We start from the raw sequence: 25,885 nt of genomic DNA, 5'->3' as shown, positions 1-25,885 counted from the left end.
TTCAGTTGAAGTCATTCAGTTGTACAACTAACTAAGTCTCTCCCTTAGCGAGGTAGACTGACTCACTGGGAACAATAAACGACATGCTTTTTTTCTCTCTCTGCTCTCTTTCTATTCACTATCCTTGTGCCAAGGCAATTTGCATAATCCCCATATATTTCATTGTTCGCAATAATATGAATCATCATTTGTGATAAATCAGTACATCTGACAGGAAGTGTTTCGGAGGTAGATTGTGCTGTTGTAGTGAGTTCTGTACGCTAAGGCTTGAGTTCCTATTGCAAAAAGGACCATTTGTAGAGTTCGATGGGTAGATGATGGAAAAAAGAGCTTTAGTGCGTCTACATTCATGAGAACAATCACATTGTTTCTGACTTAATGATTAATTTTCATTACCGCCACTCATATTCTCTCTCTCTCCATACATCTAAAAAAAACATATTTTAAAGAAAAATCTTATTTCAGCTTGAAGGAAACCTACAATCTCTCACTGAGAGCTCTAGCTCTGTTAAATTAAAATATGTCACATGTGAATTAAGCATGAATCATTAAAATGATTTATTATACAGTACTGGTAACCCCATGGCCCAATGTGCCTTGGTCAAAAGTAGTGCACTAAATATGAAACATGGCTTCATTTGGGCAGCAGACACCACAATAAGGGGAGCTGGATAAATCTTTCATTTTTGATTGCCTTTATTTGTAATTGAGTTGGCACAATGTTCCAATGATGTTCCAATGACAGATTGGAGGCAAGATAGTGTTTCTCTACGATATCAATGTTAACATGAGGTTAAATGTCATGATTAAACCACACGATCACATCGACCATCAGCCGTCAGCCATCTAATGTCCGCTAGCTCTAGTTAATAACATGGAGGTCATCAGCCCTCCTCTAGTTAATAACATGGAGATCATCAGCCCTCCTCTAGTTAATAACATGGAGGTTATCAGCCCTCCTCTAGTTAATAACATGGAGATCATCATCCCTCCTCTAGTTAATAACATGGAGGTCATCAGCCCTCCTCTAGTTAATAACATGGAGGTCATCAGCCCTCCTCTAGTTAATAACATGGAGATCATCAGCCCTCCTCTAGTTAATAACATGGAGATCATCAGCCCTCCTCTAGTTAATAATATGGAGGTTATCAGCCCTCCTCTAGTTAATAATATGGAGATCATCATCCCTCCTCTAGTTAATAACATGGAGGTCATCAGCCCTCCTCTAGTTAATAATATGGAGGTTATCAGCCCTCCTCTAGTTAATAATATGGAGATCATCATCCCTCCTCTAGTTAATAATATGGAGATCACCAGCCCTCCTCTAGTTAATAATATGGAGATCATCATCCCTCCTCTAGTTAATAACATGGAGATCAATAGCCTTCCTGTAGTTAAATAAACTTCATATTTTCTGGTCAATGCACAATTACATTTACTGTGAGGGAAATGTCTGTCTTTTCTGTCGAAAAGGTTTTAATAAATAATGTCAGATTGTAATGATTTATTTATTCATCTCATAAATTATTTATTATTTACAATAAGATGATCAGCTTTTTTGTTTTCACTGTGTAGACTTAAAGTGTGTCTAACGTCTGAAACACGTTACATTATCTGTAACCCCTTTCTTAGTTGATTCAACTTATTATAAATGGCTCTGGGTCCTTTTCTACCTCTCTCTCTCTCTGTCTCACTCTCTCTCTGTCTCTCTCAATTCAATTCAATTCAATTCAAGGGCTTTATTGGCATGGGAAACATGTGTTAACATTGCCAAAGCAAGTGAGGTAGATCATATATAAAGTGAATATATAAAGTGAAATAAACAATAAAAAATTAACAGTAAACATTACACATACAGAAGTTTCAAAACAATAAAGACATTACAAATGTCATATATATATATATATATACAGTGTTTTAACAATGTACAAATGGTAAAGGACACAAGATAAAATAAATAAGCATAGATATGGGTTGTATTTACAATGGTGTGTGTTCTTCACTGGTTGCCCTTTTCTCGTGGCAACAGGTCACACATCTTGCTGCTGTGATGGCACACTGTGGAATTTCACCCAGTAGATATGGGAGTTTTTCAAAATTGGATTTGTTTTCGAATTCTTTGTGGATCTGTGTAATCTGAGGGAAATATGTCTCTCTAATATGGTCATACATTGGGCAGGAGGTTAGGAAGTGCAGCTCAGTTTCCACCTCATTTTGTGGGCAGTGAGCACATAGCCTGTCTCCTCTTGAGAGCCATGTCTGCCTACGGCAGCCTTTCTCAATAGCAAGGCTATGCTCACTGAGTCTGTACATAGTCAAAGCTTTCCTTCTCTCTCTCTCTGTCTCACTCTCATTCTCTCACTCTCTCGCTCTCTCTCTTACTCTCACTTTCTCTCTCTCTCTAGGTTTCTCTATCCTTCAGGCCATCATGGAGTCGGCCGTAACCAACAGCTGGCAGGTGACGGCTCGGTCTGTGGGGAGCATCACAGATGCAGCAGAGTTCAAACGGATCATCGAGGAGATGGACAGGAGGCAGGAGAAACGCTACGTCATTGACTGTGAGGTGGACAGGATCAACACTATCCTAGAACAGGTAGGACTCAGACTCAGACTTACAAAACACACTGAGCTATTACCTACCGCAGGATTCCCCTCGAAGCAAACCATTGACTATGTACAGACCCAACGTGCGACAGAGCTGCAGGAGATGTGACCCGTTTTTGTTGTTAATGTTTTGTAGTTGTATCTAGAGGGGCATATGGGGGAGGGAATACTGTCACCAGGTGTTTCTCTCCTTGTGTGCTGAGAGTGTCAGGTTCTTAGGTCTCCACAGTCTAGTATATGTCCCTCGGCCTGGAAATGGTTGATCTCCCCCTCTAGGATGAAGAAACTGTCCTCATTAATATCTGGGTATTCTATTGGGGGATATAGGTAACACACAGGAGGACATTTTTCGCTGATGAGATCATTTCCTTAGTTATTTCAAACCAGATATAAAATGCTCCTTTTTGATTAATTTAATCAAGTGGGTTATGTCTGCTCTCTACCAAATTAGCATACCCCCTGAGTCCCTTCCCTGTTTCACTCTGTGTAGTTTGGTGGATGGGACTACCAGCTCTCTGTAACCTAGAGGGCAACCAGTGGGTCCATCTCCTCTATACCGTGTCTCTTGTAGAATAACATTGTCTGTATTTCTGAAGTCCAGGTTCCTGCTCTTTAGGCTAAAGGCAGATGACCTCAGGCTTGGGATATTCCAGGATGAGATATTGAAGGCTTTGTGATCTAGAAAGTGTATAATGCGTTTGGTTGTGTGGCTTGGCCTCCGACAGGTATGTGTGAGCATAGCCTGCTCAGCATCTGATACATGCCATTGGCTTGGGCCAGATTATCTCTCTCTCTGTCTCCCCCCCCCCACACACACACACCTTTTCTCTGGGCTTAATGCCTCTACACTGCTTAATAACCCCTCAGTTTACCATTGCAGACCATCTATATGTCTCTATGCCTAAAAGGCAATCAGACACATAATTGTATTCCTCTTGTTGATAGCATTTCACTTAGCTATATTATATTGGTTTCTCCCTGCTTTACAATATCCCCTCAAAGAGTGTTAGTTTCAGTCTAATTCGATACCGGAGTCATAGTTTAATTCTGAATTGCTTTAGGTATTCATTTATTGTGTGTAATTTTATTACCGACGTGCAGCTAAATGTCCTTACTCTATAATTCTAGGGTAAATTGTAAAAGAAAATATCTATTCAACCTATATTCATTCAGTTCAGGATAAGCATGGGATTCTAAAAGGGTCTGTAGAGAATATACTGTACTCAGACAATTTAATGTCTGCGTCTTTAACAGCGTTCTCAGATTTACGACCTATAATATAATAGTACTAATTTGCATGTGTTCTAAGCATTTTCATGTGAAATCACTCAATGTCTCTATTCTCATATTTAATGAGGGTTTGTCTCTGATGTAATCACCCCCCTCAATAGTGTATCTTGTTCATTTACTGTAGATTTTAAGAAGAGAGGAGGCACTCAACACAAGGCCTTCACCTCCCTCCAGGGTAGCAGTGGGCATACTCACACGTACATGCTCAGTTCCGTCGCCTCATTGTGGGTTGTCTAAGCTTCAGCTGATTGGGCTCATTTTGCCAAAGCCTCAGTGATGACTCAGAAGCTGCTAGACTTTGCCATATCTAGCCCCCTAGGGTGTTCCATTATTCTGTAAGTCTGGCTCCCTAGGTTGTTCCATTATTCTGTAAGTCTGGCTCCCTAGGGTGTTCCATTATTCTGTAAGTCTGGCTCCCTAGGGTGTTCCATTATTCTGTAAGTCTGGCTCCCTAGGGTGTTCCATTATTCTGTAAGTCTGGCCCCTCCATTATTCTAAGTCTGGGGTGTTCCATTATTCTGTAAGTCTGGCCCCCTAGGGTGTTCGATTATGTTCTATTATTCTGTAAGTCTGGCCCCTAGGGTGTTCCATTATTCTGTAAGTCTGGCCCCCTATTATTCTAGTCTGGGGTGTTCCATTATTCTGTAAGTCTGGTCCCCCCTATTCTGTAAGTCTGGGTGTTCCATTATTCTGTAAGTCTGGTCCCCCCCTTAGGGTGTTCCATTATTCTGTAAGTCTGGTCCCCTAGGGTGTTCCATTATTCTGTAAGTCTGGTCCCCCCATTATTCTGGGTGTTCCATTATTCTGTAAGTCTGGTCCCCTAGGGTGTTCCATTATTCTGTAAGTCTGGCCTCATAGACTGTACCATTATTCTGTAAGTCTGGTCCCCTGTTACGATAAATGAGTGAGGAGGTGTGGAGTCAGGCGCAGAGAGCAAAAGATGTGGGAAAAAACACGCTTTAATATCCCGGAAACATAACATGAACCAAAAGTAGAAAAACAAATTATCAGAAATATAAACGGACAGCGTGAAACCAAAATACAAACAAAAATACACTCAAACAACAAAACAGACTAACAAGCCCGCACGAAACAGAAGCGGGCTGAACAAACTATATATAACCCTACCTAACAACCAAACAAGAAACAGGTGATACCAATCAGACAAAACCAAAGGAACACAGAACAACGGATCGGCGATAGCTAGTAGACCGGTGACGACGACCGCCGAGCGCCACCCGAACAAGAAGGGAGTCACCTTCGGTAATATTCGTGACATCCCCTAGGGTGTTCCATTTATCTGTAAGTCTGGCCCCCTAGGGTGTTCCATTAATCTGTAAGTCTGGCCCCCTAGGGTTTTCCATTATTCTGTAAGTCTGCCCCCTAGGGTGTTCTATTATTCTGTAAGTCTGGCCCCCTAGGGTGTTCCATTATTCTGTAAGTCTGGTCCCCTAGGGTGTTCTATTATTCTGTAAGTCTGGTCCCCTAGGGTGTTCTATTATTCTGTAAGTCTGGCCCCTAGCGTGTTCCATTATTCTGTAAGTCTGGCCCCTAGGGTGTTCCATTATTCTGTAAGTCTGGTCCCCTAGGGATTCCATTATTCTGTAAGTCTGGTCCCCTAGGGTGTTCCATTATTCTGTAAGTCTGGTCCCCTAGGGTGTTCCATTATTCTGTAAGTCTGGTCCCCTAGGGTGTTCCATTATTCTGTAAGTCTGGTCCCCTAGGGATTCCATTATTCTGTAAGTCTGGTCCCCTAGGGTGTTCCATTATTCTGTAAGTCTGGTCCCCTAGGGTGTTCCATTATTCTCTAAGTCTGGTCCCCTAGGGTGTTCCATTATTCTGTAAGTCTGGTCCCCTAGGGTGTTCCATTATTCTGTAAGTCTGCCCCCTAGGGTGTTCTATTATTCTGTAAGTCTGGCCCCTAGGTGTTCCATTATTCTGTAAGTCTGGCCCCCTAGGGTGTTCAATTATTCTGTAAGTCTGGCCCCTAGACTGTTCCATTATTCTGTAAGTCTGCCCCCTAGGGTGTTCTATTATTCTGTAAGTCTGGTCCCCTAGGGTGTTCCATTATTCTGTAAGTCTGGCCCCCTAGGGTGTTCTATTATTCTGTAAGTCTGGTCCCCTAGGGTGTTCCATTATTCTGTAAGTCTGGTCCCCTAGCGTGTTCCATTATTCTGTAAGTCTGGCCCCCTAGGGATTCCATTATTCTGTAAGTCTGGTCCCCTAGGGTGTTCCATTATTCTGTAAGTCTGGTCCCCTAGGGTGTTCCATTATACTGTAAGTCTGGTCCCCTAGGGTGTTCCATTATTCTGTAAGTCTGGTCCCCTAGGGTGTTCCATTATTCTGTAAGTCTGGTCCCCTAGGGTGTTCCATTATTCTGTAAGTCTGGTCCCCTAGGGTGTTCCATTATTCTCTAAGTCTGGTCCCCTAGGGTGTTCCATTATTCTGTAAGTCTGGTCCCCTAGGGTGTTCCATTATTCTCTAAGTTTGGTCCCCTAGGGTGTTCCATTATTCTCTAAGTCTGGTCCCCTAGGGTGTTCCATTATTCTGTAAGTCTGGTCCCCTAGGGTGTTCTATTATTCTGTAAGTCTGGTCCCCTAGGGTGTTCCATTATTCTGTAAGTCTGGTCTAGGGGTTCCATTATTCTAGGGTGTTCCATTATTCTGTAAGTCTGGTCCCCTAGGGTGTTCCATTATTCTCTAAGTCTGGTCCCCTAGGGTGTTCCATTATTCTCTAAGTCTGGTCCCCTAGGGTGTTCCATTATTCTGTAAGTCTGGTCCCCTAGGGTGTTCCATTATTCTCTAAGTCTGGTCCCCTAGGGTGTTCCATTATTCTGTAAGTCTGGTCCCCTAGGGTGTTCCATTATTCTGTAAGTCTGGTCCCCTAGGGTGTTCCATTATTCTGTAAGTCTGGTCCCCTAGGGTGTTCCATTATTCTGTAAGTCTGGTCCCCTAGGGTGTTCCATTATTCTGTAAGTCTGGTCCCCTAGGGTGTTCCATTATTCTGTAAGTCTGGTCCCCTAGGGTGTTCCATTATTCTGTAAGTCTGGTCCCTAGGGTGTTCCATTATTCTGTAAGTCTGGTCCCCTAGGGTGTTCCATTATTCTGTAAGTCTGGTCCCCTAGGGTGTTCCATTATTCTGTAAGTTCTGTAAGTCTGGTCCCCTAGGGTGTTCCATTATTCTGCAAGTCTGGTCCCCTAGGGTGTTCCATTATTCTGTAAGGCTGGTCCCCTAGGGTGTTCTATTATTCTGTAAGTCTGGTCCCCTAGGGTGTTCCATTATTCTGTAAGTCTGGTCCCCTAGGGTGTTCCATTATTCTCTAAGTCTGGTCCCCAGTGGTGGAAAAATGACAACATTGTCAAACTGTAGTAAAAGTAAAGACCTTAATAGAAAATGACTCAAGTAAAAGTAAAAGTCACCCAGTAAAATACTACTTGAGCAAAAGTCTAAAATATTTGGTTTTAAAAATACTTAAGTATCAAAAGTAAATGGAATTACTAAAATGTACTTAAGTGTCCTGTGATGATCAGTACAGATATATATATATAGTTTGCCTGTCATACAATGCACTGCAGCTAAATTAATCCAATGGTGAGCCTTCCCTTACAACTTAATGGATAAGGCACCGCTACTCTCTCTGGGTGTTTCCCAAATGGCACCCTATTGTTCCATAGCCCTATAGACCCTGGTTAAAGTAGTGTGCTATCTAGTGAATATGGTGTCAATCGGAACAAGTCCTCTGACTCACCCCAATGACTGTAATTCATAGAACAATCAACAACAACAATATGATGATGTCATATATAATGTATGTAATGTATAAAGGATTGCACTCACAGATGAGGACAGTAAACAATTGGTATTTATATTATAACCCACAGATGAGGACAGTAAACAGATGGTATTTATATTATAACCCACAGATGAGGACAGTAAACAGATGGTATTTAAATTATAATCCACTGATGAGGACAGTAAACAGATGGTATTTAAATTATAATCCACTGATGAGGACAGTCAACAGATGGTATTGATATTATAATCCACTGATGAGGACAGTAAACAGATGGTATTTATATTATAACCCACTAATGAGGACAGTAAACAGAAGGTATGTGTGTGTGTGTATGTATGTTTGTGTGTGTATCTGCGCATGCGTGTGTGTTTGCGTGCATGCATACCATTGTGCTTCTGTGTCTGTCCATGTGACTCGAGGCCTGTCTTTCTGAATCTGTGAATGTGTAGGTGTGTTCTGAGTCTGTGAATGTGTGGGTGTGTTCTGAGTCTGTGAATGTGTGGGTGTGTTCTGAGTCTGTGAATGTTTGGGTGTGTTTTGAGTCTGTGAATGTTTGGGTGTGTTTTGAGTCTGTGAATGTATGGGTGTGTTCTGAGTCTGTGAATGTTTGGGTGTGTTCTGAGTCTGTGAATGTGATTGTGTGGGTGTGTTCTGTGAATGTGTGGGTGTGTTCTGAGTCTGTGAATCTGAATGTGTGGGTGTGTTCTGTGTCTGTGCATGTGTGGGTGGTGTTCTGAGTCTGTGAATGTGATTGTGTGGGTGTGTTCTGAGCCTGTGAATGTGTGGGTGTGTTCTGAGTCTGTGAATGTGATTGTGTGGGTGTGTTCTGTGTCTGTGAATGTGTGGGTGTGTTCTGAGTCTGTGAATGTGTGGGTGTGTTCTGAGTCTGTGAATGTGTGTGTGTTCTGCCTCTTAGTCACTCCATCACTCCAAGTCAGCTTAAAGGCAGAAAACACTATTTAATGCACGCACACGCACACACACACACACACACACACACACACACACACACACACACACACACACACACACACACACACACATACATACACATACACATACACATACACATACACATACACACACACACACACACACACACACACACCTCTGTCCCCAGCATTCACAGAGAGACAGAGAGAGGGGGCCTGTATGAATGGAGTCTGGGACAGGCCAGGGGCTCACAAGCTGTTGAGAGACGACTAAACAGCTATCCAGAGACTGCCATATGTGGAAGGAAGAGAAGAAGAGATAGAGGGGAGCAGAGAGGGAGGGAGGAAAAATATAAACTGAAAAAAGAGAGGAGTCTGGGGGATTGTTAGAACAACATGCTGGGAGGGCAGCCATGTTGGAGCCAATATGGCGTTCTGTAGCCCTCTTCCTGCAAAGATGCAGAAGGGTAGAGTGGAAACGGTGTAGGATTCACCCATTCATGGGTCTACAGATTTAGATTCTGCATTGTGTTGTGTTTTTGTAAAGAGGGTATGTCTTGAGTGGGAGAGAGTGTGAGAGAGAGTGGGGGAGAGAGAGAGAGAGGTAGAGAGAGAGAGTGATAACAGAGAGAGAAAGAGTGATAACAGAGAGTGAGAGTGGTAACAGAGAGAGAGAGAGAGAGAGAGAGAGGTAAAGGCAAAGTCTTCTCATGCTTTGTTGATTTCAAAAAAGCCTTCGACTCAATCTGGCATGAGGGTCTGCTATACAAACTGATGGAAAGTGGTGTTGGGGGTAAAACATACGACATTATAAAATCCATGTACACAAACAACAAGTGTGCGGTTAAAATTGGCAAAAAACACACACATTTCTTCACACAGGGTCGTGGGGTTAGACAGGGATGCAGCTTAAGCCCCACCCTCTTCAACATATATATCAACGAATTGGCGAGGGCACTAGAAAAGTCTGCAGCACCCGGCCTCCCCCTGCTAGAATCCGAAGTTAAATGTCTGCTGTTTGCTGATGATCTGGTGCTTCTGTCACCAACCAAGGAGGGCCTACAGCAGCACCTAGATCTTATGCACAGATTCTGTCAGACCTGGGCCCTGACAGTAAATCTCAGTAAGACCAAAATAATGGTGTTCCAAAAAAGGTCCAGTCACCAGGACCACAAATACAAATTCCATCTAGACACTGTTGCCCTAGAGCACACAAAAAACTATACATACCTTGGCCTAAACATCAGCACCACAGGTAACTTCCACAAAGCTGTGAACGATCTGAGAGACAAGGCAAGAAGGGCATTCTATGCCATCAAAAGAAACATAAATTTCAACATACCAATTAGGATCTGGCTAAAAATACTTGAATCAGTCATAGAGCCCATTGCCCTTTATGGTTGTGAGGTCTGGGGTCCGCTCACCAACCAAGACTTCACAAAATGGGACAAACACCAAATTGAGACTCTGCACGCAGAATTCTGCAAAAATATCCTCCGTGTACAACGTAGAACACCAAATAATGCATGCAGATCAGAATTAGGCCGATACCCACTAATTATCAAAATCCAGAAAAGAGCTGTTAAATTCTACAACCACCTAAAAGGAAGCGATTCACAAACCTTCCATATCAAAGCCATCACCTACAGAGAGATTAACCTGGAGAAGAGTCCCCTAAGCAAGCTGGTCCTGGGGCTCTGTTCACAAACACAAACACACACTACAGAGCCCCAGGACAGCAGCACAATTAGACCCAACCAAATTATGAGAAAACAAAAAGATAACTACTTAACACATTGGAAAGAATTAACAAAAAAACAGAGCAAACTAGAATGCTATTTGGCCCTACACAGAGAGTACACAGCGGCAGAATACCTGACCACTGTGACTGACCCAAAATTAAGGAAAGCCTTGACTATGTACAGACTCAGTGAGCATAGCCTTGCTATTGAGAAAGGCCGCCGTAGGCAGACATGGCTCTCAAGAGAAGACAGGCTATGTGCTCACTGCCCACAAAATGAGGTGGAAACTGAGCTGCACTTCCTAACCTCCTGCCCAATGTATGACCATATTAGAGAGACATATTTCCCTCAGATTACACAGATCCACAAAGAATTTGAAAACAAATCCAATTTTGAAAAACTCCCATATCTACTGGGTGAAATTCCACAGTGTGCCATCACAGCAGCAAGATTTGTGACCTGTTGCCACGAGAAAAGGGCAACCAGTGAAGAACAAACACCATTGTAAATACAACCCATATTTATGCTTATTTATTTTATCTTGTGTCCTTTAGCCATTTGTACATTGTTAGAACACTGTATATATATATAATATGACATTTGTAATGTCTTTACTGTTTTGAAACTTCTGTATGTGTAATGTTTACTGTTAATTTTTGTTGTTTTTCACTTTATATATTCACTTTGTATGTTGTCTACCTCACTTGCTTTGGCAATGTTAACACATGTTTCCCATGCCAATAAAGCCCTTGAATTGAATTGAATTGAATTGGTAGAGAGAGGGAGTGGTAACAGAGAGAGAGAGAGAGAGGTAGAGAGAGAGAGAGTGATAACAGAGAGAGAAAGAGTGATAACAGAGAGAGAGTGAAAACTGAGAGAGAGAGTGGTAACAGAGAGAGGTAGAGAGAGAGAGAGGTAGAGAGAGGGAGTGGTAACAGAGAGAGAGAGAGGTAGAGAGAGAGAGAGGTAGAGAGAGAGAGAGGTAGAGAGAGGGAGTGGTAACAGAGAGAGAGAGAGAGAGGTAGAGAGAGAGAGCCAGAAGGGTAGAGTGAAACGTGATTCATGATAACAGAGAGAGAAAGAGTGATAACAGAGAGAGAGTGAAAACTGAGAGAGAGAGTGGTAACAGAGAGAGGTAGAGAGAGAGAGCGATAACAGAGAGAAAGAGTGATAACAGAGAGTGAGAGTGGTAACAGAGAGAGAGAGAGAGGTAGAGAGAGAGAGTGGTAACAGAGAGAGAGAGAGTGATAACAGAGAGAGAAAGAGTGGTAACAGAGAGGTAGAGAGAGGTAAGAGAGAGAGTGGTAACAGAGAGAGAGAGAGAGAGAGAGAGAGAGAGAGGTAGAGAGAGGGGTAGAGAGAGAGTGATAACAGAGAGAGAGGAAGAGTGATAACAGAGAGAGGAAGAGTGATAACAGAGAGAGAGGTAGAGAGAGGGGTAGAGAGAGAGTGATAACAGAGAGAGAAAGAGTGATAACAGAGAGTGAGAGTGGTAACAGAGAGAGAGAGGTAGAGAGAGAGGTAGAGAGAGAGAGTGGTAACACAGAGAGAGAGAGAGAGAGAGAGAGGTAACAGAGAGAGAGAGAGAGAGAGAGAGAGAGGTAGAGAGAGGGGTAGAGAGAGAGTGATAACAGAGAGAGGAAGAGTGATAACAGAGAGAGAGAGAGAGTGAAAACCGAGAGAGAGAGACATAGCGACAGAGAGAGACAGAGAGAGATTTTTTATTTTTTTTTAATTAACATATCTAGGGTCATGCATCTCTATGGCAACAGAGGGTAGACACTTGACTAATGGCACTGATGACATCAATGGTGTCACTGACCCAACTTCAATTCATTGTTGCTGATAGTACGACTGAGAGAAGAGAGTGACAGAAAGAGCACAGAGATTCCAGAAGTTTGTAGATAAAACCCTGTAGACGTGGTGTTTGAACGCCCTGGCATCAATCATTTAAGCCTTTAAAGATTCACTGACTATCTGTGACGATAGAATTCAAGTTGATTACCGTGTTAACGGGATAAAGGATATGACCCATGACCCTGTCGTAGCCTACTTACTCTGAGGCTCAGGATGGGGTTTTCTCTGGCTCCGATCGGAGCAGACTCTGGCCAAGGTTTACCCTAGCTCAACTCTGACATGACGGGCTCTTTATTGCTTGCAAAAAAAATGGTAATAGCTTCACTTTAGTACAGCTAGAAATATTGATGTGCCTAACAAGTCCTACGTGTGTCAGGGCCAAAATAAATTCAACAAACATTCAAATCTAAGCTGAAACTCTTCCCAATGGTTTGAGTAATTTTACATTGAGTAGATTTACATACTGTTTTTTGCAATTTGTCATCTCTAACACAGACAAGCTCTTGGCTGTGGGGTCGGTAATGTACTATGTACTGGGATTGAGCGTCTTCCTCTTATGGATCTACTGCGAGACTGCTCACAACCATCGGAATATGACTTTTGTGTTTCTACAACATTCCCTGCAGGAAAGCCCAAACTTTATGCTATCCACAGGGACACCAATTTATCCTTTTAAAAAAGAAGAGCAGAGAGAGAACGAGTCAGAATGAGAGAGAAATGTGCCAAGAAAGAGAGAGGAAAAGAGAGAGAGAGACTAAGCTACGGAGACATAGATGTTCTTGCCAGTTAATTAGATAGCATTCCCCTAGGGATACTTAGACCCAAGGTCCTCCAGCTGAAACCAGGGAGTAAAATAAGAGAAGAAGAGATGTATATAGTTCTTCTGTAGCGAGGGAGGTGGCGGTGGGTTAGTCGGACACTTCTGGGCCTTTCTGGCCCTGCTTTTACTAAATGAAACTCCACCCCCTCTCTCTCTGTTGAGAACCAGCCACCAGCTCAGATGCTACTCTACAGCAGCTGAGGCATTCGATTTTGGCGAGGGGACAGAACACTACTCTGAGAGTGGAGGGACTATATTTCAGTTTCAGTGAGACTGTTCACTCCTCTTCTCAGTGAGACGGTTCCTAACTTCTTCTCTCAGTGAGACTGTTCTTCACTCCTCTTCTCAATGAGACGGTTCCTAACTTCTCCTCTCAGTGAGACTGTTCTTCACTCCTCTTCTCAATGAGACTGTTCCTAACTTCTCCTCTCAGTGAGACTGTTCTTCACTCCTCTTCTCAATGAGACTGTTCCTAACTTCTTCTCTCAGTGAGACTGTTCCTAACTTCTCCTCTCAGTGAGACTGTTCTTCACTCCTCTTCTCAATGAGACTGTTCCTAACTTCTCCTCTCAGTGAGACTGTTCCTAACTTCTCCTCTCAGTGAGACTGTTCTTAACTCCTCTTCTCAATGAGACTGTTCCTAACTTCTCCTCTCAGTGAGACTGTTCCTAACTTCTCCTCTCAATGAGACTGTTCCTAACTTCTCCTCTCAGTGAGACTGTTCCTAACTTCTCCTCTCAGTGAGACTGTTCTTACTCCTCTTCTCAGTGAGACTGTTCTTAACTTCTCCTCTCAATGAGACTGTTCCTAACTTCTCCTCTCAGTGAGACTGTTCCTAACTTCTCCTCTCAGTGAGACTGTTCTTCACTCCTCTTCTCAATGAGACTGTTCCTAACTTCTCCTCTCAGTGAGACTGTTCTTCACTCCTCTTCTCAATGAGACTGTTCCTAACTTCTTCTCTCAGTGAGACTGTTCCTAACTTCTCCTCTCAGTGAGACTGTTCTTCACTCCTCTTCTCAATGAGACGGTTCCTAACTTCTCCTCTCAGTGAGACTGTTCCTAACTTCTCCTCTCAGTGAGACTGTTCTTCACTCCTCTTCTCAATGAGACGGTTCCTAACTTCTCCTCTCAATGAGACTGTTCCTAACTTCTCCTCTCAGTGAGACTGTTCCTAACTTCTCCTCTCAGTGAGACTGTTCCTAACTTCTCCTCTCAATGAGACGGTTCCTAACTTCTCCTCTCAATGAGACTGTTCTTCACTCCTCTTCTCAATGAGACTGTTCTTCACTCCTCTTCTCAATGAGACGGTTCCTAACTTCTCCTCTCAGTGAGACTGTTCCTAACTTCTCCTCTCAGTGAGACTGTTCTTCACTCCTCTTCTCAATGAGACGGTTCCTAACTTCTCCTCTCAGTGAGACTGTTCTTCACTCCTCTTCTCAATGAGACGGTTCCTAACTTCTCCTCTCAGTGAGACTGTTCTTCACTCATCTTCTCAATGAGACGGTTCCTAACTTCTTCTCTCAGTGAGACTGTTCTTCACTCCTCTTCTCAATGAGACTGTTCTTAACTTCTCTTCTCAGTGAGACTGTTCCTAACTTCTCCTCTCAGTGAGACTGTTCTTACTCCTCTTCTCATGAGACTGTTCTTCACTCCTCCTCTCAGTGAGACTGTTCCTAACTTCTCCTCTCAGTGAGACTGTTCTTCACTCCTCTTCTCAATGAGACGGTTCCTAACTTCTCCTCTCAGTGAGACTGTTCCTAACATCTTCTCTCAGTGAGACTGTTCTTCACTCCTCTTCTCAATGAGACTGTTCCTAACTTATTCTCTCAGCGAGACTGTTCCTAACTTCTTCTCTCAGTGAGACTGTTCTTCACTCCTCTTCTCAATCAGACTGTTCCTAACTTCTTCTCTCAGTGAGACTGTTCTTCACTCCTCTTCTCAATGAGACTGTTCCTAACTTCTTCTCTCAGTGAGACTGTTCTTCACTCCTCTTCTCAATGAGACTGTTCCTAACTTCTTCTCTCAGTGAGACTGTTCTTCACTCCTCTTCTCAATGAGACGGTTCCTAACTTCTCCTCTCAGTGAGACTGTTCCTAACTTCTTCTCTCAGTGAGACTGTTCTTCACTCCTCTTCTCAATGAGACGGTTCCTAACTTCTCCTCTCAGTGAGACTGTTCCTAACTTCTTCTCTCAGTGAGACTGTTCTTCACTCCTCTTCTCAATGAGACTGTTCCTAACTTCTCCTCTCAATGAGACTGTTCCTAACTTCTCCTCTCAGTGAGACTGTTCCTAACTTCTCCTCTCAGTGAGACTGTTCCTAACTTCTCCTCTCAATGAGACGGTTCCTAACTTCTCCTCTCAATGAGACTGTTCCTAACTTCTCCTCTCAGTGAGATTGTTCCTAACTTCTCCTCTCAATGAGACTGTTCCTAAATTCTCCTCTTATCCTCTTATGAAGTCCTAGACCACATTTACTCAACCCACAAGCAAGAGCACCAGGCCCTCCCACTTCCATCATTCGGTAAATCAGATCATGACTCCGTACTCCTGCTTCCTGTTTACAAACAGAAGCTCAAACAGGAAGTAACCCGTGACTCGCTCCGTTGAGAAATGGTCATCAGAATCAGAGATAATGCTACAGGACTGCTTTGCTAGCGCTGATTAGAATATATTCAGAGACTCCTCCGATAACATTGACAAACTAACCACCTCATTCACCGGCTTCATAAGGAAATACATCCGCAACGTTGTCCCCACAGTGAAGGGTCGCTGGTTCCCCAATCAAAAGACCTGGATTAACACTGAGGTTGGTGCTAAGGTAAAGGACAGGGCTACCGAACACAGGGCTTTCCACAAAGAGCTGGAGGGAGACAGCAGGGATAGAGAGAGACGGAGGGAGACAGCAGGGATAGAGAGAGCTGGAGGGAGACTGCAGGGATAGAGAGAGACGGAGGGAGACAGCAGGGATAGAGAGAGCTGGAGGGAGACAGCAGGGATAGAGAGAGATGGAGGGAGACAGCAGGGATAGAGAGAGATGGAGGGAGACAGCAGGGATAGAGAGATGGATGGATGGAGGGAGACAGCAGGGATAGAGAGAGATGGAGGGAGACAGAGGGATAGGAGATGGAGACAGCAGGGATAGAGAGAGATGGAGGGAGACAGCAGGGATAGAAAGAGATGGAGGGAGACAGCAGGGATAGAGAGAGATGGAGGGGGAGACAGCAGGGATGGAGGGAGACAGAGAGATGGAGGGAGACAGCAGGGATAGAGAGAGATGGAGGGAGACAGCAGGGATAGAGAAAGATGGAGGGAGACAGCAGGGATAGAAAGAGATGGAGGGAGACAGCAGGGATAGAGAGAGATGGAGGGAGACAGCAGGGGAGAGAGAGATGGAGGGAGACAGCAGGGATGCAGGGATAGAGAGAGATGGAGGGAAACAGCAGGGATAGAGAGAGAGAGCTGGAGGGAGACAGCAGGGATAGAGAGAGATAGCTGGAGGGAGACAGCAGGGATAGAGAGAGATGGAGGGAGACAGCAGGGATAGAGAGAGATGGAGGGAGACAGCAGAGATAGAGAGAGATGGAGGGAGACAGCAGGGATAGAGAGAGCTGGAGGGAGACTGCAGGGATAGAGAGAGAGAGCTGGAGGGAGACAGCAGGGATAGAGAGAGCTGGAGGGAGACTGCAGGGATAGAGAGAGATGGAGGGAGACAGCAGGGATAGAGAGAGATGGAGGGAGACAGCAGGGATAGAGAGAGATGGAGGGAAACAGCAGGGATAGAGAGAGAGAGCTGGAGGGAGACAGCAGGGATAGAGAGAGATAGCTGGAGGGAGACAGCAGGGATAGAGAGAGATGGAGGGAGACAGCAGGGATAGAGAGAGATGGAGGGAGACAGCAGGGATAGAGAGAGATGGAGGGAGACAGCAGGGATAGAGAGAGATGGAGGGGGACAGCAGGGATAGAGAGAGATGGAGGGAGACTGCAGGGATAGAGAGATCTGGATGGAGATTGCAGGGACAGAGAGAGATGGAGGGAGACAGCAGGGATAGAGAGAGACGGAGGGAGACTGCAGGGATAGAGAGAGATGGAGGGAGACAGCAGGGATAGAGAGAGATGGAGGGAGACTGCAGGGATAGAGAGAGATGGAGGGAGACTGCAGGGACAGAGAGAGATGGAGGGAGACAGCAGGGATAGAGAGAGATGGAGGGAGACTGCAGGGATAGAGAGAGATGGAGGGAGACAGCAGGGATAGAGAGAGAGAGACACAAAAGAACTATACATACCTTGGCCTAAACATCAGCGCCACAGGTAACTTCCACAAAGCTGTGAACGATATGAGAGACAAGGCAAGAAGGGCCTTCAATGCCATCAAAATGAACATAAAATTCGACATACCACTTAGGATCTGGCAAAAAAATACTTGAATCAGTCATAGAACCCATTGCCCTTTATGGTTGTGAGGTCTGGGGTCCGCTCACCAACCAAGAATTCATAAAATGGGACAAACACCAAATTGAGACTCTGCACGCAGAATTCTGCAAAAATATCCTCTGTGTGCAACGTAGAACACCAAATAATGCAGAGCAGAATTAGTCCGATACCCATCACAATCCTCAAAAGAGCCGTTAAATTCTACAACCCTTAAAAGGAAGTGATTCCCAAACCTTCCATAACAAAGCCATCACCTACAGAGAGATGAACCTGGAGAAGAGACTCCTTAGCAAGCTGGTCCTGGGGCTCTGTTCACAAACACAAACACACCCCACAGAGCCCCAGGACAGCAACTTCAATTAGACCCAATCAAATCATGAGAAAACAGAAAGATAATTACTTGACACATTGGAAAAAATTCACAAAAAACAGATCAAACTAGAATGCTATTTGGTCCTAAACAGAGAGTACACAGTGGCAGAATACCTGACCACTGTGACTGACCCAAACTTAAGGAAATCTTTGACTATGTACAGACTCAGTGAGCATAGCCTTGCTATTGAGAAAGCCCAGACATGGCTCTCAAGAGAAGACAGGCTATATGCTCACTGCCCACAAACTGAGGTGGAAACTGAGCTGCACTTCCTAACTTCCTGCCAAATGTATGACCATATTAGAGAGACATATTTCCCTCAGATTCCACAGATACACATAGAATTCGAAAACAAATCCAATTTTGATGAACTCCCATATCTACTGGGTGAAATACCACAGTGTGCAATCGCAGCAGCACAATTTGTGACCTGTTGCCACAAGAAAAGGGCAACCAGTGAAGAATAAACACCGTTGTAAATACAAACCATATTTATGCTTATTTATTTTCCATTTTGTACTTTAACCATTTGCACATCGTTACAACACTGTGTATATATATAATATGACATTTGAAATGTCTTTATTATTTTGAAACTTCTGTGAGTGTAATGTTTACTGTTAATTTTTATTCTTTATTATATTATTATATTTAGTATATTATCTACCTCACTTGCTTTGGCAATGTTAACACATGTTTCCCATGCCAATAAAGCCCCTTGAATTGAGAGAGCTGGAAGGAGACAGCAGGGATAGAGAGAGTGTGAGCTGGAATGATATAGCAGGGATAGAGAGAGTGTGAGCTGGGAGGAGACAGCAGGGATAGAGAGAGTGTGAGCTGGAATGATATAGCAGGGATAGAGAGAGTGTAAGCTGGAATGATATAGCAGGGATAGAGAGAGTGTAAGCTGGAATGATATAGCAGGGATAGAGAGAGTGTGAGCTGGAAGGAGACAGCAGGGATTGAGAGAGAGAGAGAGCTGGCGGGAGTTATCAGGGATGGAGTAAGATAGCAGGGATAGAGAGAGAGAGATGAAGTAAGATAGCAGGGATAGAGAGAGAGATAGAGAGAGAGGGAGGGAGTTAGCAGGGATAGAGAGAGAGAAAGATGGAGTAAGATAGCAGGGATAGAGAGAGAGAGATAGAGTAAGATAGCAGGGATAGAGAGAGAGAGAGATGGAGTAATTTAGCAGGGATAGAGAGAGAGAGATTGAGTAAGATAGCAGGGATAGAGAGAGCGAGAGAGAGAGAGAGATGGAGTAAGATATCAGGGATAGAAAGAGAGAGAGCTGGAGTGAGATAGCAGGGATAGAGAGAGAGAGAGATTGAGTAAGATAGCAGGGATAGAGAGAGATAGTGCTAGAGGGAGACAGCAGTGATAGAGAGAGAGAGAGATGTAGTAAGATAGCAGTGATAGAGAGAGAGAGAGATTGAGTAAGATAGCAGGGATAGAGAGAGCGAGAGAGAGGCAGACATGGCTCTCAAGAGAAGACAGGCTATGTGCTCACTGCCCACAAAATGAGGTGGAAACTGAGCTGCATTCCTAACCTCCTGCCCAATGTATGACCATATTAGAGAGACATATTTCCCTCAGATTACACAGATCCACAAAGAATTCGAAAACAAATCCAATTTTGAAAAACTCCCATATCTACTGGGTGAAATTCCACAGTGTGCCATCACAGCAGCAAGATTTGTGACCTAGAGAAAAGGGCAGACAGTGAAGAACAAACACCATTGATTTATGCTTATTTATTTTATCTTGTGTCCTTTAGCCATTTGTACATTGTTAGAACACTGTATATATATATATAATATGACATTTGTAATGTCTTTACTGTTTTGAAAGATAAGCAGTTGATATTCACTTTGTATGTTGTCTACCTCACTTGTTTTGGCAATGTTAACACAGATATGCCAATAAAGCCCTTGAATTGAATTGAATTGAGAGAGAGATGGAGTAAGATAGCAGGGATAGAAAGATAGAGAGCTGGAGTGAGATAGCAGGGATAGAGAGAGAGATGGAGTAAGATAGCAGGGATAGAGAGAGATAGTGCTAGAGGGAGACAGCAGTGATAGAGAGAGAGAGAGATGGAGTAAGATAGCAGGGATAGAGAGAGATAGTGCTAGAGGGAGACAGCAGTGATAGAGAGAGAGAGAGAGATGGAGTAAGATAGCAGGGATAGAGGGAGACAGCAGTGATAGAGCCTCTCTTCAGGGGAACAATAGGTGGTGGAACTTTCTATACAGGATCAGAGCTGCCTAAAGGCTGAGTGGGCGGGAGGGGAAATGAAAAAGGGAGAAATCAGATTACAGAGGAAAGGAGATCTTTGTGTTTTCTCCTTTTTACTTTATTTTTGTAACACCAGCTTGTAAGTGTGAGAGAGAGAGAGTCAGAGAGAGAGAGTCAGAGAGAGAGAGACAGACAGCAGAGCAGAGCAGAGGTCAGGATCAGATGAGCTCCTGCATTTTTCAGCATTTTCTTAAAAAAAGATAGATTAGGAATTAGATAAACTTGGATTTTTAGTCAGGAACACATACTGGATTCTACCCTCTACAACATAACCCCCACTTCAAATCAAAACTTAAAACCTACAACCTGATTTTGGACGGAATTACGGAATCACCTGGAAGGTTCACAACTACCAAGATGTATTACTCTATACAGCAAATTCTCTGGAAAACAACAGAAAACTGAAAACACCATCCAACCTGGAACTGAGTGAGTAATGTTTAGTCTGAAACTATATTTTATCTCCAAAAGCCAAGAAGAAAAATACACAACATGACTTTATAAGGACTGAATTCTAACATAATTCTGCCAAGCTTGATACAGCTTCAACTAGCACTGAAGTGTCAATTGAGAGGTGTCAAAGCCCATTAGCCCAACAATGGCAGGAGAGTCACACAGTCTACCCCAACCAAATGGAGAGGCCTTAGAAGCTCCCTCCCGCTGTTCAGAGGTAATTAAAATACAGTACCCTGTGCATGTAAAGAATGATAAAGCAAGAAAAGATTACAAAATGAAGCTCCTTTTGGAAAATCAAGAGACACTTTTTGCTGACTATTACAAAAATGGGAACATCAGCAACCTTATCTTCCACACAAACCATCCCCTGGCATGGCACAGTGCTATATTAGCACACTACCCCCTTGTTCTGACCACACCCCGTGCGGGTCAGACCCCCTTGTTCTGACCCCACCCCGTGCGGGTCAGACCAGACCTCTTCATTATGTAACCCCACAGACGAGCAACCCCCAGCGGAGAGTCAACCTCCCAGCACAGATTACCACTCCCTCATTGAAATGAAGGACAAATTCACCCAGCTGGAGGTAAGGCAGGTGGAGCTGGAACAGCAGGTGATTACACTTCAGTCAGCACAGACCCAGACAACAGTCCAGCACAACAACACCCCCTTAACCAGACCCGGAATCCTGGAGCTGGAGAGAGACATATCTGCACTCTGGACAGTGGTGAGACAACAACAACAGGAGAAAGAGCAGGATCAGGAGAAGAACAGAGCACAAGAGGAGAGGATCAGACTGCTGGAGGAGGAGAGGTTGAGGGGGATGGAGGAGAGGGTGAGGGGGACGGAGGAGAGGTTGAGGGGGCGGAGGAGAGGGTGAGGGGGCGGAGGAGAGGTTGAGGGGGACGGAGGAGAGGTTGAGGGGGCGGAGGAGAGGTTGAGGGGGACGGAGGAGAGGTTGAGGGGGCGGAGGAGAGGGTGAGGGGGCGGAGGAGAGGTTGAGGGGGGCGGAGGAGAGGGTGAGGGGGACGGAGGAGAGGTTGAGGGGGGGCGGAGGAGAGGGTGAGGGGGCGGAGGAGAGGTTGAGGGGGACGGCATGTGCCAGAGAACAACCCACTAGAGAGGTGGCCACCCCCACAGAGAAGCCAGCAGAACAGCCCACCTCAGCACCCGACAAAAGTCTCGACACCACAGCAGAACAGACCACACCAGACCCTGACCATAGAGTCGACATCACAGCAGAACAGACAAATGAAGAACCCCAAGCCCAGCGGCTCTCACCCCCTCTGAGCACCCCCTGTCAGCCACCCTGATAGCCCTTCTGACAACCCCCGCACACCCACTGAGGACAAACACAAGACACAGATTGTACTACTTATGGACTCAAATGGGAAATATATAGATTTTTTTTTTTTCTCCCAAACACAGTGTGTCTAAACTCTGGTGTCCAAACACCCAGCGCCCTCGACCTTCTGTCTGAGGACAACTAGGCTCACCTAGCCACATAATAATACACACAGGCACAAACAACCTGAGAGCACAGCAGGAAAGGGTGGCCACAGCACTGAAGGGAGTGATTGAAAAGGCTTCTTCTACTTTCCCCAACGCACAAGTGGTTATCTCCACCCTGCTACCACGAAAAGACTTCCACCCCGCCACAATACAGCGGGTAAACGCAAGTATTTCCCGTGACTGTGCCTCAAAACCAAATGTTTTCTTGGCCCACCACTCCACCCTGGACTTGAACAGCCTCTATGACCAGGTCCACCTCTACAAGGCAGCAGTGCCCAACTTTGCCCGAACCCTAAAGGACATCGCTCTCAAACGTATCCCCAACACTTCACACAGGAGCAACAGATCAATAGACACCCCACCCAGACCAGCGAGACACCCTCCAACACCTGCAGGACCCCCCTGGACCTACACATAGAGGACCCACGCCAAGAGGAATTACATCCAGACCACAGCACCCCCAGACACATCCACACCCCCACCCCAACCAATCAACACCCCCACGTCAACCATGCCCACACCCCATGTAGGCCCCCTCAGATCAGACCTATGCCACTCCTGCCCACCCCATGCACCCCACCCCCGCAAAGGGGCCTCAACATGGAAGCCACTCATACGCTCAGGTAGTGAGCGGGCAAACAGTCCCAACCCCCACTCTCACACTCGCCCAAGCCAATGGCATGTACCAGATGCTCAGCAGGCTCTGCTCACACTTACTGGCCTGAGGCCAAACCACGACCAACAACATTGGACACTCTATGGAACAAAAAGCCTTCACCATATCATCCTGGAATATCCAAGGCCTGAGGTCATCTGCCTTTGGCCTAAAGAGCAGGAACCCGGACTTCACCAAAGAAATCGGTAATACAGACATTGTCATCCTGCAAGAAACCTGGTATAGAGAAGACGGACCCACTGGTTGCCCTCTAGGTTACAGAGAGCTGGTAGTCCCATCCACCAAACTACCAGGTGTGAAACAGGGAAGGGACTCAGGGGGTATGCTAATTTGATATAGAGCAGACCTAACTCACTCCATTAAATTAATCAAAACAGGAACATTCTACATTTGGCTCGAAATTCAAAAGGAAATTATCCTAACAGAGAAAAATGTCCTCCTGTGTGCTACCTATACCCCCCCACTAGAATCCCCATACTTTAATGAAGACAGCTTCTCCATCCTGGACGGGGAAATCAATCATTTCAAGGCTCAGGGACATGTACTAGTCTGTGGCGACCTAAATGCCAGAACCGGACAAGAACCTGACACCCTCAGCACACAGGGGGACAAACACCTGCCTGGAGGTGACAGCATTCCCTCCCACATATGCCCCCCTAGGCACAACTATGACAACATAACCAACAAAAACGGGTCACAACTCCTGCAGCTCTGTCGCACGCTGGGTATGTACATAGTCAATGGTAGGCTTCGAGGGGACTCCTATGGTGGGTACACATATAGCTCATCTCTTGGCAGTAGTACTGTAGACTACTTTATCACTGACCTCAACCCAGAGTCTCTCAGAGCGTTCACAGTCAGCCCACTGACACCCCTATCAGACCACAGCAAAATCACAGTCTACTTAAACAGAGCAATACTCAATCATGAGGCATCAAAGCCAAAGGAACTCAGTAACATTAAGAAATGCTATAGATGGAAGGAATGCAGTTTGGAAACCTACCAAAAAACAATTAGGCAACAACAAATTCAATCCCTTTTAGACAATTTCCTGGGTAAAACGTTCCACTGTAATAGTGAAGGTGTAAACTTGGCAGTAGAAAATCTCAACTGTATATTTGACCTCTCAGCTTCCCTATCAAATCTAAAAATATCAAATAGAAAACCGAAGAAAATTAACAACAATGACAAATGGTTTGATGAAGAATGCAAAAATCTAAGAAAGAAATTGAGAAACCTGTCCAACCAAAAACATAGAGATCAGGAAAACCTGAGTCTATGCCTTCACTATGGTGAATCACTAAAACAATACAGAAATACACTACGGAAAAAGAAGGAACAGCATGTCAGAAATCAGCTCAATGTAATTGAAGAATCCATAGACTCTAACCACTTCTGGGAAAATTGGAAAACACTAAACAAACAACAACATGAAGAATTATCTATCCAAAATGGAGATGTATGGGTAAACCACTTCTCCAATCTTTTTGGCTCTATAACAAAGAATAAAGAGCAAAAATATATACCTGATCAAATACAGGTCTTAGAATCAACTATTGAAGACTACCAGAACCCACAGAACCCACTGGATTCTCCAATTACATTGAATAAAATAAAAGTACAGGACAAAATACAGGACAAAATAAAAACCCTCCAACCCAAAAAGGCCTGTGGTGTTGATGGTATCCTTAATGAAATGATCAAATATACAGACAACAAATTCCAATAGGCTATACTAAAACTCTTTAACATCATCCTTAGCTCTGGCATCTTCCCCAATATTTGGAACCAAGGACTGATCACCCCAATCCACGAAAGTGGAGACAAATTTGACCCCAATAACTACAGTGGAATATACATCAACAGTAACCTTGGGAAAATCCTCTGCATTATCATTAACAGCAGACTCGTACATTTCCTCAATGACAGTAAATCTCAGTAAGACCAAAATAATGGTGTTCCAAAAAAGGTCCAGTCACCAGGACCACAAATACAAATTCCATCTAGACACTGTTGCCCTAGAGCACACAAAAAACTATACATACCTTGGCCTAAACATCAGCACCACAGGTAACTTCCACAAAGCTGTGAACGATCTGAGAGACAAGGCAAGAAGAGCCTTCTATGCCATCAAAAGAAACATAAAATTCAACATACCAATTACGAATTGGCTAAAAATACTTGAATCAGTCGTAGAGCCCATTGCCCTTTATGGTTGTGAGGTCTGGGGTCCGCTCACTAACCAAGACTTCACAAAATAGGACAAACACCAAATTGAGACTCTGCACGCAGGATTCTGCAAAAATATCCTCCGTGTACAACGTAGAACACCAAATAATGCATGCAGAGCAGAATTAGGCCGATACCCACTAATTATCAAAATCCAGAAAAGAGCCGTTAAATTCTACCTAAAAGGAAGCGATTCCCAAACCTTCCATAACAAAGCCATCACCTACAGAGAGATAAACCTGGAGAAGAGTCCCCTAAGCAAGCTGGTCCTGGGGCTCTGTTCACAAACACAAACACACCCTACAGAGCCCCAGGACAGCAGCACAATTAGACCCAACCAAATCATGAGAAAACAAAAAGATAATTACTTGACACATTGGAAAGAATTAACAAAAAAACAGAGCAAACTAGAATGCTATTTGGCCCTACACAGAGAGTACACAGTGGCAGAATACATGACCACTGTGACTGACCCAAAATTAAGGAAAGCCTTGACTATGTACAGACTCAGTGAGCATAGCCTTGCTATTGAGAAAGGACGCGGTAGGTAGACATGGCTCTCAGGAGAAGACAGGCTATGTGCTTACTGCCCACAAAATGAGGTGGAAACGGAGCTGCACTTCCTAACCTCCTGCGCAATGTATGACCATATTAGAGAAACATATTTCCCTCAGATTACACAGATCCATAAAGAATTAGAAAACAAATCCAATTTTGATAAACTCCCTACTGGGTGAAATTCCACAGTGTGCCATCACAGCAGCAAGATTTGTGACCTGTTGCCATGAGAAAAGGGCAACCAGTGAAGAACACACACCATTGTAAATACAACCCATATTTATGCGTATTTATTTTATCTTGTGTCCTTTAACCATTT

The 25,885-nt window shown here is 44.3% G+C and overlaps 1 protein-coding gene across 4 annotated transcripts in view; it reads left to right on the top strand.

Annotated features, from left to right (window-relative positions):
• LOC112220583 (glutamate receptor 3-like) overlaps positions 1-25,885 on the top strand; it is a 336,694-nt gene that overhangs the window by 228,743 nt on the left and 82,066 nt on the right. For all 4 annotated transcript variants that reach the window (XM_042303401.1, XM_042303400.1, XM_042303402.1 and 1 more), the window contains exon 4: positions 2,406-2,593. In XM_042303401.1, the coding sequence (XP_042159335.1) occupies positions 2,406-2,593 (188 nt within the window). The remainder of the gene's footprint in view (positions 1-2,405; positions 2,594-25,885) is intronic.

The sequence above is a fragment of the Oncorhynchus tshawytscha genome, linkage group LG21 (genome assembly GCF_018296145.1).
Source record: "Oncorhynchus tshawytscha isolate Ot180627B linkage group LG21, Otsh_v2.0, whole genome shotgun sequence".
Classification (NCBI taxonomy): domain Eukaryota; kingdom Metazoa; phylum Chordata; class Actinopteri; order Salmoniformes; family Salmonidae; genus Oncorhynchus; species Oncorhynchus tshawytscha.
Note: the sequence above shows the minus strand (reverse complement) of the source record. Positions and strands in the feature narration are given on the sequence as shown.